We start from the raw sequence: 18,947 nt of genomic DNA, 5'->3' as shown, positions 1-18,947 counted from the left end.
ATTTGCTCAGTGGATGATAACATATTTTTGCCTTCTGTTGGACTGCAAGAAAAGGAGATCACTGAATCCAAGGAACCCACAGTTAGGCTCATGGAGCTACAGTGTGCCAAGGACTACAGCTGCATCTGGGCCATATTGAATATCATTGGATTTTATGATGCATACCTGTTAACAATTAGTGAGTGAGGTATTGGCCTATGAGCATTCTAGCATAAAGAGTTAATCAGAATTGATCTAGGGTGAGCAGTTTTCTCTTTGCAGTTGGCCCATGTTGTTCTGATAAAGCAGTTATTCAGTCCATCACAAGTGACACCAAATTACAGGCTGGAGATGTGTGTTTGAAATTCAAGAATGCCTGCAAACAAAACAACCTATTGACTATACTTAAATAAAACACAAAAAATGCTGGAAATACTGTTGAAGGGTCATGAGGACTCGAAACGTCAACTCTTTTCTTTTCCACCAGCAGACCTGCCAGACCTGCTGAGTTTCTCCAGGTAATTCTGTTTTTGTTTTGGATTTCCAGCATCCGCAGTTTTTTGTTTTTAAAATATTAGAGTGGATGGCCGAGGAGAGAGTAAGGCACTCCCTAGGAGCAAGAGTGAAGGACTAGCAAAGCTAGTAATACAGCCACTTCGTAGACATGTACAGTTTGAGTTCACTGCCCATGGGGACCATAGTGCATACCATGAATTACTACTCCATTAATAGATTAGCAGAATACTTAATCTGAGATTATGGGTGGGCATTATAATAAATAACGACAATTTATATTTATTTAGCATTTTTAGCATAATAAAACGTCCCAATCAGGTTTCAAACTGATGATCCTTTGTTACCTAGCCTTCAGGAGCTAGAAGTGCTATGTCCCCCCACCCCCGTCATTCCTTAATGCAAATGTATTGCTACAGACCATGCTAATGACGACATAAACCTGTGGAAAACGTTTACCACAGATCTGAATAAATACATCAGAGCCTGTTGTGATGTTGATCTTTTGGGTTATCCAAGATAGGCCTGGTACTTTATGCCCTTTGATCAATAAATTTACCAGTGACAGACAAACATATAATTAATTTGTTCTTTCAAAATACTCTCACTTAACACCTTTGTATTAAGGTGCCATGCATATACCATTGTACATTTTGAAAGAAATCTTCAGAAGTACACTGTGGGAAAGTGTTACATATTATTAAACAAAGGTGCCATGCCCAGTAAAGGCTTGTCAAATTCATAACTTTTTAAATATGAACTTTACTCAGAATGAAATCTTTTGGAACTGACTTTATTTTTAAAATGGACAATATGTGCTGTAAGAGATGGCCACTGAAGGGCTTCTGACCTGATCTGTGAAATCAAAAACTGTCACCCTGTTTCGCAGGAACAAAAGAATACATTCCAAATTAAGAGGTATCAACTACCCATATCCCGAGGCCAACAAAACTGGTGATTGCCTTAACCCCTCTCAGGATGAGTGTCTTCAGACAATCAATCTGAGACCAACCACACGTTTGGAAAAGGGAACTGAGATGCCACATGATAGGGCAGCCATGTTAACCTCCCTTTTACTCTTTAAGTGCTGTCTGCAGACACACAAGAGCAGCAGAAAGGGCAGTAACATCTATGCCTTAAGAACCAGAGACTGTAAGATCATAAAGTCTCCAAGCCTGTTTCCTTTTTGGGTCCACTAATACAGCAAACTGACCTCCTGATGACAAGACCACAAACAACTAACTTTGTTACCTGCAGGAAGTCCATCTCTTCGAGAGAATTCTGAAAACCACTTCAACACAAATTCCAGCAGCTGAACTTACCTAATCTACACTTAAGGAGTGAACCCTCATCTTCATCATGCCTGCAGTGTGTTTTTTCCAGAATGTGCCAATCATGTGAATTATGAACTATTCTTTTGCTTATAACCTGTAAAAGTGCACTATTCTCTTAACTGTATTTTCCTCGAGTGTGTTTGTGTGTGTGACTGTGTGAGGGTGTTGTAGCATTAGATTTCAGAGTGAGCATGGACATAAACAATCCTCTTTATTTAAACCCATGAAAAGCTTCCTGCTGGTTATTCAAATTGTCCAGATACTCAGGGGTTAAAAACACACACACACCTTCCTCTCAAAAGCTTAACAGTTAAGAAGGCAACAGGGATTTCAGTAGTTCTCTCTCAACCTGTCCATGCAACATGCATGTAATTACTGGCACCCTCTGTAATCTGGAGAGGGATTCACTGAGAGGCAACTCATTTTTAACAGTAAACGAAACACATTTCAGTGAGCGAACTGCATTCATGCTTTAGTTTGTGAATTTCATCTGTACAGAATAATTGTCATAAATGTAACTTTTAAAATCTCCCTCCAGTTTCATCTTCTCTCCTAAAAAAAACAAATTCCAAAGGTATCAGTTCTCCTCCTGTGCCTGATGGAAATGACCATTCTTCATGTATGGAGATTGAGTGTTGTTACGCTATTTGACCATGTGCCACACTGCAGATGAGTCCAATCTTGCCCACGCGCTTGTGCACACTCACTTTCCAGCTGGGGTCATTGGGAAGCAGTCAGAGGCAGGGGTCCTAGCTGATTTTTCCTTTCACCATCTCAGGAGCTAACGCAAACTGTAGCACCCAAGTTGCTATCTGGGCTGGGATCGGGAACTTGGCACAGACTAGGAATTAAATCCACGGCTGCGTTGGTTTTTAGAATTTATTCTTTCATGGGATGTGAACGTCACTGGCAATTGCATCTATCCTTAATTGCCTGTTGAGGGCATTTAAGAGTCAACCACGTTGCTGTGGGTCTGGAGTCACATGTAGGCCAGAACAGGTAAGGACGACAGATTTCCTTCCCTAAAAGGCATTAGTGAACCAGATGGGTTTTTATGAGCAATCAATGATGCTCACTATCACTGAGGCCAGCTTTTATTCAAGATTTTTTTTGGATTAATTTAATGAATTTAAATTTCACCAGCTGCTGTGGTGGGATTTGCAGTCGTGTCCCCAGATCATTAGCTTGGGCTGCTGGATTACTAGTTCAGTGACATTACCAGTATGCCACCATCTGCCCTTGGTCTTTATGGCTTAGTACTAAACTGAGCAGATTCATTCTCTGTTTCACACAATGTTTACCAACTCAAGTGATTTTTGTCTATGTGTTATGCCCTTGATGTCATTACTTTGTAAAAAGGGTGTTCTGTTGAAGTCAGCTCCATCATGCCTCGAACAAGAACGTTTCTATATCATATTTAAAGTGAATAGCAAAAGAACCAAAGTTGACATGGAGAAAAATTTGTTTGCACAGTATGTGGTTGGGATCTGGAATGCACTGCCCATTACTGTTGTGGAGGCAGATTCAAACATGGATTTCAAAAGGGAATTGGATAATTATCTGAAGAGAAGAAAGTTGCAGGGCAATTGGGATAGGATGAGGGAGTGATGCTGACTGGGTTGCTCTTATAGAGAGCCGGCATGAGCATGAAGTGCTGAATGAGTGTTTCTCACCATCTTAGAATAAACAGGACAGAACGTTTTAAAATTGATTTCATTTACCTTGTGAAACATGGAGGGCTCGTGCTTATTTTGCTATTGGGGAGAGAAAACATACACCAGACTGGAGATTAAAGGTCACAGACCTGAAACATTAACTCTGTTTCTCTCTCCACAGATGCTGCCAGGCCTGCTGTGTGGTTCCAGCAATTTCTGTTTTTATTTCAGATTTCCAACAGCTGCAGTGTTTTATTTTTATACTGGCTAGAGATAGTTCTTTATTTCATAGGAAGGCAGTCATTGTTTTAGCAAATATAATCCATTCAAGTTTGCTATTCTTTCTTTGAAATATTAATGTATGTAAATCTGCTGACTTACATCAGATATTGCGAATGATTTCTAGAAACTCAATAGGGAACCAGCAAGACTGCTCGCACTTTAGCTGCTTGAAAGGTAGAGATGATCAATACTCTGCCTGACCATTGAGAAAGAATCCATTTATTTTTCAACAAAGCCTGCATCAAAGAAAGTTAGTTATGTATTTAGATAGAAGTCCTAGGATCTTCAGTTTCATGTTGAGGTGGTGAAAAATGAGCCCGTAAATGATCATTATGTAATGTGTCTTTGCAAACTCAATCCAAATGTTACTGGAATGAATTTCAAAGATTCAGCACTGTTGTTTCCATAGTTTGTGTGGTAAGCCAAATGTTGTACTGTGAGTATCTTCTGTGAGGGAAATTTATTGAATACATTTAACCATTTGCTGTAGAGTCAGTGATAAGGCATCAGTGTGCTATTTACTTACTGTCTTCGAAAGCCTACATAATTTTTAGTGCAGCCAATAGTAGTGGAAGGATAAATGTTGATCTGCTAGCCCAGAATGTTTCAGATTCTGGATAGATAGGTGACAAGATCTAAAAACTACCTGGTTGCTGTTGACATGTTTTGAAATTGTGGGAAGAGACCCAATTGGAATAGGATGAGGAAAGGACTTGCAGTACAATAGTGCCTTTCATGACCTCAGGACATCTCAAAGCCAAATCAAGTACTTTACTGAAGTAAAACACCTTCAGTCTGTCCGCAAGCATGACCCAGACCTCCCTGTTGCTTGCCATTTCAACTCACCACCCTCCTCTCATACCCACATGTCCATCCTTGGTCTACTATAATGTTCCAGTGAAGCTCAACGCAAACTGGAGGAACAGCACCTCATCTTCCAACTAGGCACTTTACAGCCTGCTGGACTTAATATTGAATTCAACAACGTCAGATCATGAACTCTCTCCTCCATCCACACCCCCTTTCCAATCCCCCCTTTTTCTAATTATTTATATTTTTTAAATATATTTTTCTTTTCCCACCTGTTTCCATTATTTTTAAATGTATTCCCATCCATTGTTTCATCTCCACCTTTTAGCCTATTTCAATCCCTTCCCCCCAACCCACTCCCACTAGGGCTATCTGTACCTTGCTCGTCCTGCTTTCCATCCTTAATGTCACCATTAGCACATTTCTTAGCTAATATCACCACCGTCAACACCCCTTTGTCCTTTTGTTTATGACATCTTTGGCAATCTCTTCTTTGCCTCCACCTATCACTGGCCCTCTATCCAGTTCTACCTGTCCCACCCCCTCAACCAGCTTATATTTCACCTCATTTCTATTTTTCCTCCATTCTGATGAAGAGTCATATGGACTCAAACGTTAACTGTATTCCTCTCTGCAGATGCTGTCAAACCTGCTGAATTTTTCCAGCTGTTTTTATTTTAGTTTCAGATTTCCAGCATTTACAGTATTTTGCTTTTACTTTACTGAAGCGTAGTTACTATTGTAGGAAAAATGGCGGTCAATTTGCACACAGCAAGATCCCAAAAACAGCAAAGCAATAGTAGCCAGCAACACTAAAACAAAATTGTCTGGTTGAGGGATAAATATTGGCCAGTACACGGGGATTACCAGTTATGATGTTTCAGGTGATGTGTGCCAGTGGACAAAATTCACAAGGGAAACTTGGCCACACTATCAAAATGGTTTTCAATTTGTATTTATTACGAGAAGATTTATGCGCTGAATTCAGAAGTAATAAGTCTACTAATACCTTCTGAGATTTAAAAAATTAAATTAAAGCATTTCTTAAAATAATTCAAACACATAAGATTACAGTTACTTGGTATTATAACAAATCCCAAAATTCCTAATTAACCTGACTCCCAACTACACACCCCCTTTAAGGTAACAGTCCAAAATAGATTTTAAATTTAAATAAGCAATCCACAGCTTCCACTTGACAGTGAAGTTCCAAAGGCTTTTAACACCACTTTAGTTACTGGAACAGCACTTCTTTGGAGCGGCTAGGGCTTATTCCAAGTCTTAGTCACATGATATCCCTTTCAAGATTTTACACAGCCACACCCACATAGCCTTCCATCCTTCTTAAATATGTTTCCCTCTCTTTAAAGTGTAAAATCCCATTGTTCATGTCTTTGGAAATTTACTTCTCCGATAATATAAAAATCTTTCATGTCGATAATATGGCTCTTTTTCCTTTCGGGAAAAATAAATATATTAACCTTGCCCTATTTATCTTGTTAATTCTAAACATCTTACCATCCTTTTGAAAATCAAACAACTCCCCACTTATCTTAAAAAGCAAATTTCATTCACACTTTATCTACTGACTCTAATACTCTAGCTCACTCATTAACATTTCAAATGCTCTTTTTACGCCTGACTCTTCTGATAATTTCAAGCTTGCAGTCTATCTGCCTCTAATTCAATTAAATGAATCACACAGAACCATTCACACTCACACCCATAAGCATGCAATAAGATTATGAAAAAATGATAATTTTGTGAGACCACTTACCTGCTCTTTGATTAGTGTTATATAATCTATTGCATCCATCAAAAGAGACAGATGGGGACTCAGTCTAATATGTCACCTGGAAGGTAGCACCCCTAACAGTGAAGCACACTCAGTACTGCACTGAGGTGACAAGCTGAATTATATGCTTAAGCTTCTGCAGTATTGTTCCTGTGCTATAGACTGAAAGGATATTTCTGATTAATGTACTGTTAATAACTGGATAGTCAGCATTTATTTAAGTAAAATGACATATGGAATGTTTCTGATACACACAGAACAGAGACCAGAATTGAATGTTGGACCAAGATTTCTGCACAGCCCTGGTGTATAGTTTACTTCATAACAATTTTGTGGGAGGGTTTAGCGGGTGTTTGCAATTGTCATACTGTGGCCACTTGAACCTTAAGAAACAGACTACTGTACAATTGTGAATCAGTGCTGTAAATCTGAAATAAAAGGGAAAAGTTTTAGAAATGTGCAACATTTGAAAAGATAAAATTGGTTAACATTTTAGGTGTAGGCACTTTGAGACAAGTGCCAACTGAGCTTAACTATAAGGTAACAAATGATGGAGAGTGGAGAGAACAGGGGTCACAGTGAAGAGTCAAGTTTGTTAACTGCTATTGCAGAAGAATAGTTAATATGGTTAACCAGCATGGGACAGATATAGAAAAGTGCTCAGGAAAATTAGCGATCGTCTTGATAAATCAGGGAAAATACTTTCAAAAGATAACAATTTTGAGAACAAATGGTACTGAAGTGGAAGATGGAAAGGAAGGGTTTGGGCCTAGATCAATACAAGAAGCGGATGGTATACCCTAAAAATCACAGTTTGTTGGGGGGGCGGGGGGGGGGATGAAAGTGGAGAAAGCACAAGTAAAACCCTGGAAACAGGTCAGTGAACATTTGGAGAGAACAGACTGGTCAGTGTTTCAGTATGGATGCTTCAACTGAATCTCTCTGTTCACCTCACAGAAGCTGGCTGATTTATATTTTCATAGTATTTGTGGAACACTCACTGTTTCAATCCTACTTGGATCGATAGCCTGATCTCTTCCTTCATTACGTAGCTAATGATGTTGGTGCTGCTTCCTCCTCCCTCTATGACTCTGAAAATCTTATTGACTGCAATTCTATTTCTACTTTTCCTTCACCCTCACATGGTCTTTGCTAATTATCGATGCTTTTCCAGCTCTCTCTCTTTCCATCCATGGCATAGGCTTTCTACAGGCGTTGTTACAACTGCACAAACTCCCACAACCATTTGGATAGAGTTTGATGTCTCACATTCAGTTTCTCTCTCTCCCTGAAATTACCATCGATATCATCCAGCATTTTTAACTTACTAATTTATAAAACCTGATGACTAGCCACGAGCAAACTATCAATAAATCCTTGTGATATCAGACAGGCCTAAAACTGTATAACACTTGGAGGTCCAGGATTGGTGAGTACAAGTCTGTCACTGTTTAACACTGCAATACAGTACTGGTGGATGTAGGTCTGTCACTGAAATACACTACTGGTGCATACAGGTCTATCATTGCATAACACTGGGGTAGAGTGCTGGTGGGTACAGGTCTGTCACATTGGGATATGGTAATGGTGGGAACAAGTCAGTCACTGTATAACACTAGGGTATTAGTGGGTATACGCCTCTCACTATGCACTGGTGTAGAGTACTGGTGGATATCTTAGGATACAATACTTGTGCATACAGACCTGTCACTGTAACATTAGGATACAGCTCTGATGGATACAAATCTATCACTGAAATACTGGGTGGTACAATACTGGTGGGTACAGGTCCATCACTCTCCCACTGGGAAGTTCAGCACCGTTAGGTGCAGGCCTCTCTCTTCAGTTATATTGTTGGTGGATACAAGTTGTCACTATATCACTGGAAGGCCATGTTGGTGGAGTACTTGCCTGCCATTGTACTGGAGATGGCAACAGTGAGAATGATTTAATAGGAGACTTTTGCAGTGTCATATTGGTTTATGTAATTGCTCTACATATTCTATCATGTATGAGACCTATGTGACTTCTGCCGGCTCCCCCAATAGCAGCTCCTACACAGCTGGTTAAAACCTAGAGGTAAGACTGCTGGTGCGTGCCAAGAATGACAGCTGAGTCAATCTGTTTTCAGTGCAATATAGACGCGCCTATGTGGACATTGAGTGGAGCGTAGCAGATTGAATTGTCTGATTCAGAGAAGCTCTCATTGAGCCACTTGTTCAGTGCATTTTAGAAAAGTGTTAGAAACTCTTGGCTGTGGTTCACTGGGAATGTCTGGAGCCCTCTTGTGGAGGAATGTCTGTGCTCTGTAGATTGCTTAATGCTGAATACAGAGCAAGACAGCTGTTTGAAAGAAACTGACAGTGTGATTGAGAATTTGAATTTGATAGGAGTAGCCTCCTTATTCCTAGGAGTGAGCTCACAGATGCCATTGAGAAAGTCAGGTCTTCTGCTGGTGCAACAATCCACTTTGCTCTGAATTGCTCTCAATAGCTACTCGGGGAACGGGTGAAATGTTCATTTTATAGAACGTAATTCTGACTGCTTCGCTTAATTGACACTGTAATGTGTGGGTGATTCTGATTTCTGTTAGCCGTGTGTGTTTCTGATATTGCATGTGTTTGCTTTGCTACAGGGTTGGAGTGACTGGTGTCACACAGTGACATGTGATATCAATTGCTCATGTACTGTGAAGGCAATTGAAACCCTGAGCAGAAAATATGCCAGTTACCCATGCCACAGAGTACTTGTTATTGTGTTGGTACCAGATTGCGCAATGTGTGTGAGACACAGACCTGGGGACTGTATAGTAACTCTTTCGAGCAAACACGTTTCCATCTGTTCCTATTCAGATGAAGTTACATTGTTTCATAGTTTGCCATTGTGAGATTTGAACTCTGGATCTTGGGGTTACAAGCCCAGTACCATAACCACTTGGCTATTTAGGCCAAGCGGGACTGTATAGTAGAAGAGCTTGTTGCAGTGAGTTTAAATCAGCTCATTCCTGCTGCCAGTGACAATCAGCTTAACAAGCAACAAACCATTACTGTTAATGAGGATTGTATGAAGTGGATGCAGCACAGAACCTGGGGGCTGCCTATTTTCATTTTCTACAAGCTTGGTTTTCAACAGTAGCTCTCATTCACCAACACTCACTGCTGCTGTTGTAAGCTGCGTGCTTTCTAGCTCAGATGTCTTTTCCTGTTCTAGATTTTGTATGTTGCCAGTTTTGCATGTAAAAAGAAGTTTTTTAAAAATCCTTATAATAAATACGCATTTCTCAAAATTCTCATTATTCCAATAAACAGGAAAAGAAGGTTACGAGTAAAATATAGCACTCCCATTTGGCTGGGACTAAAGAAGTAAATGCAATTTAATACAAGAACATGCTGTTGCCTAGCTATTGAAGTATTAGATTGGATTGTAACTACATTCAGGTCAACGTGCTCAGGAGGATCGCCAGCCCCTGCCGTCAGTGAATGTGTGTGACTGCTGTATAAAATTACTGTCTTGTTCCCCTCTTCATCCTGTTTATTTCCTCTCTGACTTTCCCACAGCACTCAGGAGATGAAGAGTCCAAGGGTGGAGCTGCAGGTTCCATCGGACATTCCCTTCCAAATGCTGGATAGCAACAGTGCACTGATTTCAGAGAAGATCAGCTTCAACCCTTGGAGTCTACGTTGCCATAAACAGCAGCTGAGTCGCATGCGTTCAGAATCAAAGGACCGGAAACTCTACAGTATCCTTTACTCAGCCCCGCTCTAAAGTACTGTGGTCAGCATAGTGACAGCCCTGCTTACCATCCTCTCCTATTTATTTAGTACAGCCCAATGTAACTGTATCAACTCACTAAGTCTGAACAGAAACATACAGTACCTCTGCATCTCAACATGAGTTGGTGTTATTCCACCAGTACTCCATGCCAATAAAAGCTTGTATTTATATCAGGCCTTCTCATGTGGAAAGACTCCCAAGTTGGACAGAGTTGTAGGAGAGATTAGGAATGGTGACTAAAAAGCTTGGTCAAAGTGATGGACTTTGAAGAGGAGCAGGAGAGAGAGGGTGCATGGAGGGAATTCCAGAGAGTGAGGTGAAGGAAGCAGATGGCTTGGCCATTAATGATGGGGCAAAGGCAAGGGGAAGATCCACAAGAGGCTAAAGTCAAAGTCAGAGCCTGGAGAAAATTACACCCTACAATAGGCAGGGATGAGGCAATGAAGGGATGAGAGTTTTAAATTTGACAGAACCAGTGTAGATTAGCAATATCAGGGGTGATAGATGAACAGGACTGGGTGCAGGATAGGATATAGACAGCAGAGTTTTAGATGAGCTTAAGTTTGCAGATGGGAGGCTGGCCAGGAGAGCTTTGGAATAGTCAAGTCTGGAGATGACAGAGACATGGAATCAGTGTTTAAGTGGCAGATGAGCTAAGAGGATGGTAATAGGTGATGTTGCAGAGACATATCTTGTATGTATTTCTACTGAGATAGAAGCTATGTCAACATTCAAGATTAAATTGTAAAGCTGGATAAAAGAAAGGAGTTGAAGGGATATGGGAACAGGGTGGGAAAATACTTTAAAACTGATTGCCTACTTGCAGTGTAAATTCTGACATGGGCTGGCTGGGTCGAATATTCTGTTTCTGTGTTGTAACTTGGATATATTTCTATAGTGGTGGAAACAAGAGAAACTAAAGGGTCGGAAATTCAACTGAAATTGTGAATGTTCTGGTGCAGCCAGAGACAGTAACCGAAGAGGCGAATGGAGTTTTTGCCAAGGGCTGAATATGATGGCTTTGGTTTTCCAAATGTTTACCTGAGAGAAATGCCAGAGGCATGATGAACCTTGCCCTTAGGGAGAGATGTTAAATATCTAATGTAGCACTTCTCCTTTTCCCCCTTCCATCGGTGTATAAACCTTAGAACTGATGTTATCAGTTTACACATGTACAGTTTACTGCTGTGTTTTGTAGTCAGGTTAACTCCATTGTATATCAGCTTTGATTGTATTGCATTATATCTATCTGAAAATAGGGACGAGAGTAGGTCTTTCCGTCTCTCATGCCGGTTCCTGCATTTAATTAGAACAGGTCAACCTGTACCTCAACTGCATTTACCTGCTTTTGTTCCATATCCTTTTATACCCTTACTTAACGACTATCAATCTCAGATTTGAAAATGTAAACTGACCCAGCATCCACAGCCTTTTGGAGTAGAAACTTGTAGATTTCTAATCCTAGTGGGAAAAGGTGCTCCCTGATTTTGTTCCTGAATGGCATAGCTTAAAATATACCCAGAGAAGCATTACACTGAATGGAGTGTGAAGTGTATATGCTGCTGTTGAATATAGTCTCTCAACTAGTGTGTCTGTCACAGGTTGGGACCGAAGCACAGACTGCTGACTGTGAGCCGTTGTCTCTCAACTGGTCTAGAGGAATGTTTTCTTGGCAAGATGAGAAAAACAAGACCCAACAGCCTCAGCACCTTACAAATAGTGAATGCAGCTCCACAACATGAAGGAGCATTAGGGTGTATGCGTGCACGTGTTGAGGTGGGATTGTGTAGTGCAAGGGTGGTATTTGAATATGGTTTCTTTGAACACTTTGCTTGAGCTGTTTTTCTGTTAGGTTGCTTCTACGACCATGACACAGATGACAATGCCGCTAACTTTTATCGTATAATTATTGGCACTAGTTACCTTTTGATAATTTTCTTAACTCTGCAGTACATTTTGCTATCCTGCATCCTGTACTACTGGTAAATTTAACAATTCTGCCTTCTATGCCCTCAAAGGGACTCTACATGCACACTATGGAAACTTAGTACATTGGTTGATCTCTTAATTAGATGACCTCTGATCATTAATAGTGGATCAGTATGTCCTTTAGTCTTTCTGTCCCCATTTAGACTACTTTGATGGTCAAAATCAAAGGATTCCTGTGCTATTTTCAGGTGCTGAATGCAGCAGTTGGTATCACAAAAGTGTTTAGTAAAATCTTTCCAGCATTTTGACATACTGTGCACTAGGTCAAAGGTAAAGTGGGGTTTGCTTGCTCACATCTGTATCTATAAACTTCCCAGACATCAGTGCCCTTAAGGACAGAAAATGCTGAAAATACAACCAAATGTCTAAGAAGTAACAGGGTTAACATTTCATGTGTGTACTCTGATGTGTTTCACTCCTGAAGTGTCATATACTGTATTTTCACAGATGGTGACTGACTGGGTATTTCTAGCATTTTCGGTTTTAAAACTAGTTTTTGCCATGGACAATTTTTCCTTTATTTTTGGAAGCCAATCACCTTAACATCAAAATGTTTATGTTAACAACCACCTTACTTTTAATGATATTTGACTGATTACATAGTTATTTAGCAGTGACTCTAATTGATTATCTCCATGTTGTGCTTCATTGTCTTGTGTTGCACTGCTTTATGTATGTAATTAACTGAAGACATCAGAAACCACCAGTTTTACATAAGTGATTTTATACAGCTGGGACAGCAGGGTCTTTGAGACCACAGGGACCGGTGGGCCTTGCCCTTTTATGAGTTGGCCCAGGGAAGGGTCCAATGCTCAGGGTTACAAATCATGGCCACCGGTGAACCAGCACATTTCCGGTGTGATGGCGGAAGAGCTAGAACTTCAAGGGATAACGGCTGCTTCCAGGTGGAGGATACTTCAGGAAGGAGACTTCTGCTTCCTTCAAGCAAAACAATGAGAAACCACTTCATAGATTCTTTCCCTTGGCCCTATCGCTCATTGACATTGAAAATAGGCGGCTCCTGGAGCAAACATAGCGAAAAACAGAAGCCTGCAAGGTATAGAGAAATGAGCAAAGGATCTGCCCTTAGGCAGATAACCACCACTACTTCATACAGCCATATTCCTTTCCTAGATGGGCATACTCAGAGTTCTTCACTAATCCACATGCCCATATGCAAACATGGATTTCATCTCAATTGCTTTATAAATCTACTTTCACTCCCAGTCAGTTGTGTATTGAAACAAAATATATTGATGCTGCATCAATGTTAAGTGCAGGTGCCAACTACATTGCTGAAATATAAAGAAGACACCGCAGATTCTCACAGCGAACAATCGTTTTTCCCAGTGATTCTGGCAACAGATTTTTATTATTTCTTTGAGCCTTCCTGTGCTCTAAGATCACCTTTCTATGCTCCTTCCTGACCCAGTCTCAAAACTCTGGGATTTTCCACTCCTTCCTGACCAGACCCGGCTCCCTGGCATGCTCTGCTCCTTTCTCACACAGTCCCAGAGCCCTGGATTTTTCTGTTACTGTCAGATCCAGTTAAACATTGGGAAGTCTAAAGCCAATGTCATCAACTCCTTGCACAAGCTGCACATCCTTGCCAAGCAGTCCATCCTTCACTCCCATTTCCCCCATTGTCTTGGACTGAATGAGACTATATGCAGTCTCAGCAACCTATACGATCCAGAGCTGTGTTCCAGATCCCACAGTGTCTCCATCACAAAGACTACCTACTTCCACCTCTCTGTAACATCGCCTACAACCACCCCAAGCTTAGAAAATCTACTGAAATCCTCATCGATGCCTCTGTCACCTTCGGAATCAACTATTCCAATGCCCTCTTGGACAGGACCCATTCTACACTGTCTTTAAACTTCACATCCAAACTCTGCTGCCTGTATTCTATCTTGCACTGAGTCTCATTTGCCCATCACCCCTGTGCTTTCTGACCTACATTGACTCCCAGTCCCCCAATTCATCACATTAAAAATTATTATTTTTGCATTTAATTCCGTTTATGGCATAAACCCCTCCTTTACTTTGCAACATCCTCCAGCCCTAGCATCACCCCTAGACCTGCACCCAACTGCCTGCTCTTCCAATTCTGCCTTCTTGTGCATCCCCACTCCTTAAACCACCTCATACTCTGGAATTCCTTTCCCAGACCTTTCTGTCTGTCCAACACATTCTCCTTTAAGATTCTCCTTAAAACTCACCAATTTAGCCCAAGTGTCCCATCCAGGAGACAGGAAGAAAAATAAATATATATATATGTCAACCTGGCTACTTTATAAAATTATTGTTTTTCTGTATTTCAAAATGGACTATTGCTGGTCTGTTAAAATGGCCACAGCTGACCACATGGTAGTTCTGGAAGCTTCTGAACAGTTTAAACATGAACAAAGGTCAACATATCAAACCCCCTGAAGTGTAACACGCCTTGCATCGTATAAATATTTCAGCCAAGCCAACGCAAAGGATTCATAGACAATATGTCAATACCAGCCAGCTCTGGACAAAGGCAGAGTTGTTTGGGATTCATCATCTTCAATGTTTACTAATGGTTTTTCAGTTACCTGCTTATAAGACAATGGATTTTAACAAGGGTGCCTTGTTAGCTCTGAAGAAGAGTCATGCGGACTCAAAACGGTGATTCTGTTTCTCTCTCCACAGATGCTGCCAGATCTGCTGAGTTTTTCCAGTATTTTTTGTTTTTATTGTCTCATTAGCTTAATAGCTTGACCCAAAACCACCCTGTCACATGACCAAGACTTGAGCCGTTTGAATTCCTTCCATTAGACAGCTTTTGAATTTTATCTTCAAGTGTGAATTAACCTCAGAGGAGAAAACCGGACTCCAGGCTAGCAGCCTGCTTCTGACCTCCATCTCTCTGAGTCTGACCTCCAGAAAAAAACCCTATATTTCACCTACAAAGTGAATGAATACCCAGGATACAAGAATACTTTGCTACATTGTCAACAGACTCAACCTGCATCAAGTTCCTAGGACCAAGACCAGGAATTCTGCCAGACAAAACCACCTAAAAGATGCCACTGGACTTTTGACTCTGGACTCTGCATTCACGTGAAACCATAATTTTTATTTTTATCATTGTTTTGCCCTGCATTCCTTTCTTTCCCTTATCCCTGTTCTAGTGTAGGAGTGCAAAAAGGGGCCGATGTTGCAAAACTCCTTTCCTGCGTTTTGTGTGTGTGTAATCTAAACTACCCTTCTTATTTTACCTTGTCTCAAGTTTGCTGTGGTGTTATTAATAGAGGATTGGATAGCTCCAAAACTGAAAGGTTGGAGAAAATCAAAAACACCTTTCTGTTTGTGATTGGAGAAATCAGGACTGTCTAAATTAATCCCCCTCCTGTCCGTAACACCAGCATTTGGTCAGTTGTCCTCCTTTAGCTTGGCACCTAATAATTTGAATGCACCCAACATTTTTCTAGGCTGAAGGCACTATATAAATGCATGTTATTGTTGTAGTTAAAAATTCTCATTATGCATCAAAATTTGTCTGATTATATATAAATGTTATGGGGGTTAGTGGTCTTAAGTCTTACAGCAGACTCCTTGTGAATGCCAGTGATTTTGAACTGAAGAGTCCTTGTCTGGATGCTGTACTGTTTGTTCCGTATCAGCTGATGCCTTATCAATGTGAATGCATTAGGCATATGCTGCAGTTGTATGAATGGAGCCATGAGGTCTGTTGTGCAGAGAATAGCCTGGACAGTAACCACTTCAATTTCTCCTTGCTTTGACAAATCTGCTTAGTCAGTAGGCCTCAGTGCATCATGTTTTAGGTCCCGAAGGGTTGACATGCATTAAGTTTGTTTTTATACATTTTCTCCTGGCTGTTGTTCAACTAGCAGAAGGATATATGTTGCTAATTTATTTTACAATTACAAATATAGTCAGCAGTTTACAGCTGTTTCTAAGTTGTTGCTTTTTCTGATGGCAAGGAATTATTGAATTATATTCCCATGCTTTTTTTGAAAGTTGTGTGTTGAAGTTGCTAATTGAAGTCCACTGCTTTTCCATTGTGGAGCTGTGAGTGAAGCAACTGCAGATTTTAGGAAATGGAAAAAACACATTATTCTTTAGCTTTCTGACAAAGGCTTTCATCAAGGCTATGGGCCAGGAATTTTCATTCCAAAATATAGGAATTGTTGAGACTTTTGTGTATGGGAAGGACAAAGCTGCTCTGGGATGAACTGCCACTTGTATTCATAAAGTAAAATGCCATTACTTCACAGAATCATTATCAGAAAAAGTTTGACACCGAGTCACATCGAGATATTGGAACGGCTGACCAAAAGGTTGGTCAAAAATATAGGTTTTAAGCAATGTCATAAAGAAGGACAGAGAGGTGGACAATCAGAGAGGCTTATGCAGGGAAGTTGGGTTTAGGACCTAGGTAGCTGAAGGGTTTAATATTGATGAGGAGGTACTGGATGGGCTGTCTGTACTTAAAAGTTGATAAAGCACCAGGACTGGATGAGATGCACCCTAGAATATTGAAGGAATTCAGAGTGAAAATTGCAGAGCCACTGGCCATAACTTTTCAGTTCTCGTTAAACTCGGGTGGTGCCAGAGGACTGGAGAATTGCAAATGTTACACCTTATTCAACAACGGGTGTAAAGATTATCCCAGCAACTACAGGCCAGTCAGTTTAACCTCGTTGGTGGGAAAGCTTTTAGGAATAATAATTCAGGACAACGTTAATATTCACTTGGCCAAATGCAGTTTAATTAAGGAAACCCAACATGGATTTAGTATAGACAAATCATATTTAACTCATTTGCTGGAGATTTTTGATGAGGTAACAGAGAGGGTTAATGAGGGTAATGCTGTTGATGTGGTGCATTGGGCTTCCAAAAGGTATTTGATAAAGTGCTGCACATCAGTCTAGTGAGCAAAGTTAGAGTTCACGGAATAAAAGGGAGAGTAGCTGACAGGAAACAGCAAGGAATGTTTATAGTGGAGTTCTCCACAGATCAGCGTTAGGGCCCCTGCTGTTCCTGGTATATTTATTAATGATCTAGACCTCGGTGTACAGGGCACAGTTTCAAAGTCTGAGGATGATACAAAACTTGGAAGTCTGGTGAAGCATGAGTAGGAGACTGTAGAACATCCAAAGGACATAGACAGGTTGGTGGATTGGGTGGGCAAGTGGCAGATGAAATTTAATGCAGAGAGGTATTAAGTGATTAATTTTATTCGGAAGAATGCAGAGAGACGTTATCAAAGAAAGGGTACAATTCTAAACTAGGTGCAGGAGCAGAGGGACCTGAGTGTATTTTTGCACTAATCAGTGAAGCTGGCAGGACAGGTTGAGAGAATAATTTATAAAGTGTACAGCATCCTGGGCTTTTTCAATAGAGGCATGATGTACAAAAGCCAAGAAATTATGTTAAACCTGTCTAAAACACTCAACTGGACCTCAACTAGAGTATTGTGTCCAGTTCTGGGCATCATACTTTAGGAAGGATGTGAAAGCATTAGAGAGAGTGCAGAGAAGATTCATGAGAATGTTTCCTTTAGTGGAACTTCAGTTACGCAGAAAGGTTGGAGAAGTTTGAACTGCTTTCCTTGAAGGAGAGCACGTTGAGAGGTGTTCAAAATCATGAGGAGCCTGGGCTGAGTAGATAGGGGAGAAACTGTTGCCATTGGTGGAAGATTAGATTTAAAGTAATTGGTAAAAGAAGCAATGGTGACATGAGAAAAAACTTTTTCATGCAACGAGTGTTTATGATCTGGAATACTACAGCCTGAGAGTGGGTGGAGACAATCGAGGCATTCAAAAAAGAATTGGATGATTATCTGAAAAAGAAAAATTTGCAGGGCTGTTGGGAAAGGGCAGGGGAGTGGCACTAGGTGAATTGCTCCTTCAGAGGGCCAACAAAGACATGATGGTGGAAAGACCTGTGCTGTATCCAGTCTATGATTCTCCTGATTTTCTCTGCTGAAATGCTTACTCTTGACAGGATTCAGTTCTGTGGCCCAGCCGCCTTCCTGTACCTTGTACAAGGTAGCCAATGCAGCCTGTATGAGCGTTGGCTGGTTATATGACCAGGGAAAGTTATACAGCCAACCTCAATGCCTACATAGCTGCATGACGATCAGGAAATCTTGATTCTTCTTTCATATCCCTAAACCTCTGAAGTGAATGTTCTTAACTCTTCCATTACTTTAGTTGATGGTTGCTAACTCAGTATAACCTGGCAGCTAAACCTGTGACCTCTTTGGTTCGGTATGTTCTTTTTCCTTACCGAAAGCACAACCTTCAATGTTCGAGCAATTAAAGCCGGGGGTACACAAAGAGGCTAGAATGTAAGGAGTGCAGAGATCTTGAAGGTTGTAGGACTGGAGAAGATTACTGAGATAGGGAGGGGGTTGGGGTGAAGCCATGGGGGCTTTTGAAAACAAGGGTCAGAACTTTAAAATTGAAGTGTCGCTGGACCAAGTGTTAATGTAGGTCAGTGAGCACAGGGGCAATGGGTGAATGGGTACTGGTGCCAGTTAGGATACAGGCCACAAAGTTTTGGATGAGCTCACATTTATGGAGTGTGGAAGATGGACGTCTGGCCTGGAGAGCATTGGATTATTCAAGGCCTCAGGCAACAAAAGCATAGATTAAGGTTCCAGCAATAGATGAGCTACCTGTGTATTGTGGCTCTACGAGAGAAGAATGGAAACAACAGCCACCATGATGCATATAACTATCCAGCTATACCTGTCTGTTTTTGTGTGTCTCTCTCTCCCTGTCCCTCATGTCCCTCCCTCTCTCTCTCTTTCTT

At 40.8% G+C, this 18,947-nt stretch overlaps 1 protein-coding gene across 6 annotated transcripts in view; it reads left to right on the top strand.

Annotated features, from left to right (window-relative positions):
• ip6k1 (inositol hexakisphosphate kinase 1) overlaps nucleotides 1–18,947 on the top strand; it is a 120,041-nt gene that overhangs the window by 88,707 nt on the left and 12,387 nt on the right. For all 6 annotated transcript variants that reach the window (XM_041191262.1, XM_041191263.1, XM_041191264.1 and 3 more), the window contains one exon: nucleotides 9,926–10,107. In XM_041191262.1, coding sequence (XP_041047196.1) covers nucleotides 9,926–10,107 — 182 coding nt within the window. The remainder of the gene's footprint in view (nucleotides 1–9,925; nucleotides 10,108–18,947) is intronic.

Source organism: Carcharodon carcharias, chromosome 7 (assembly GCF_017639515.1).
Source record: "Carcharodon carcharias isolate sCarCar2 chromosome 7, sCarCar2.pri, whole genome shotgun sequence".
NCBI lineage: Eukaryota > Metazoa > Chordata > Chondrichthyes > Lamniformes > Lamnidae > Carcharodon > Carcharodon carcharias.
Note: the sequence above shows the minus strand (reverse complement) of the source record. Positions and strands in the feature narration are given on the sequence as shown.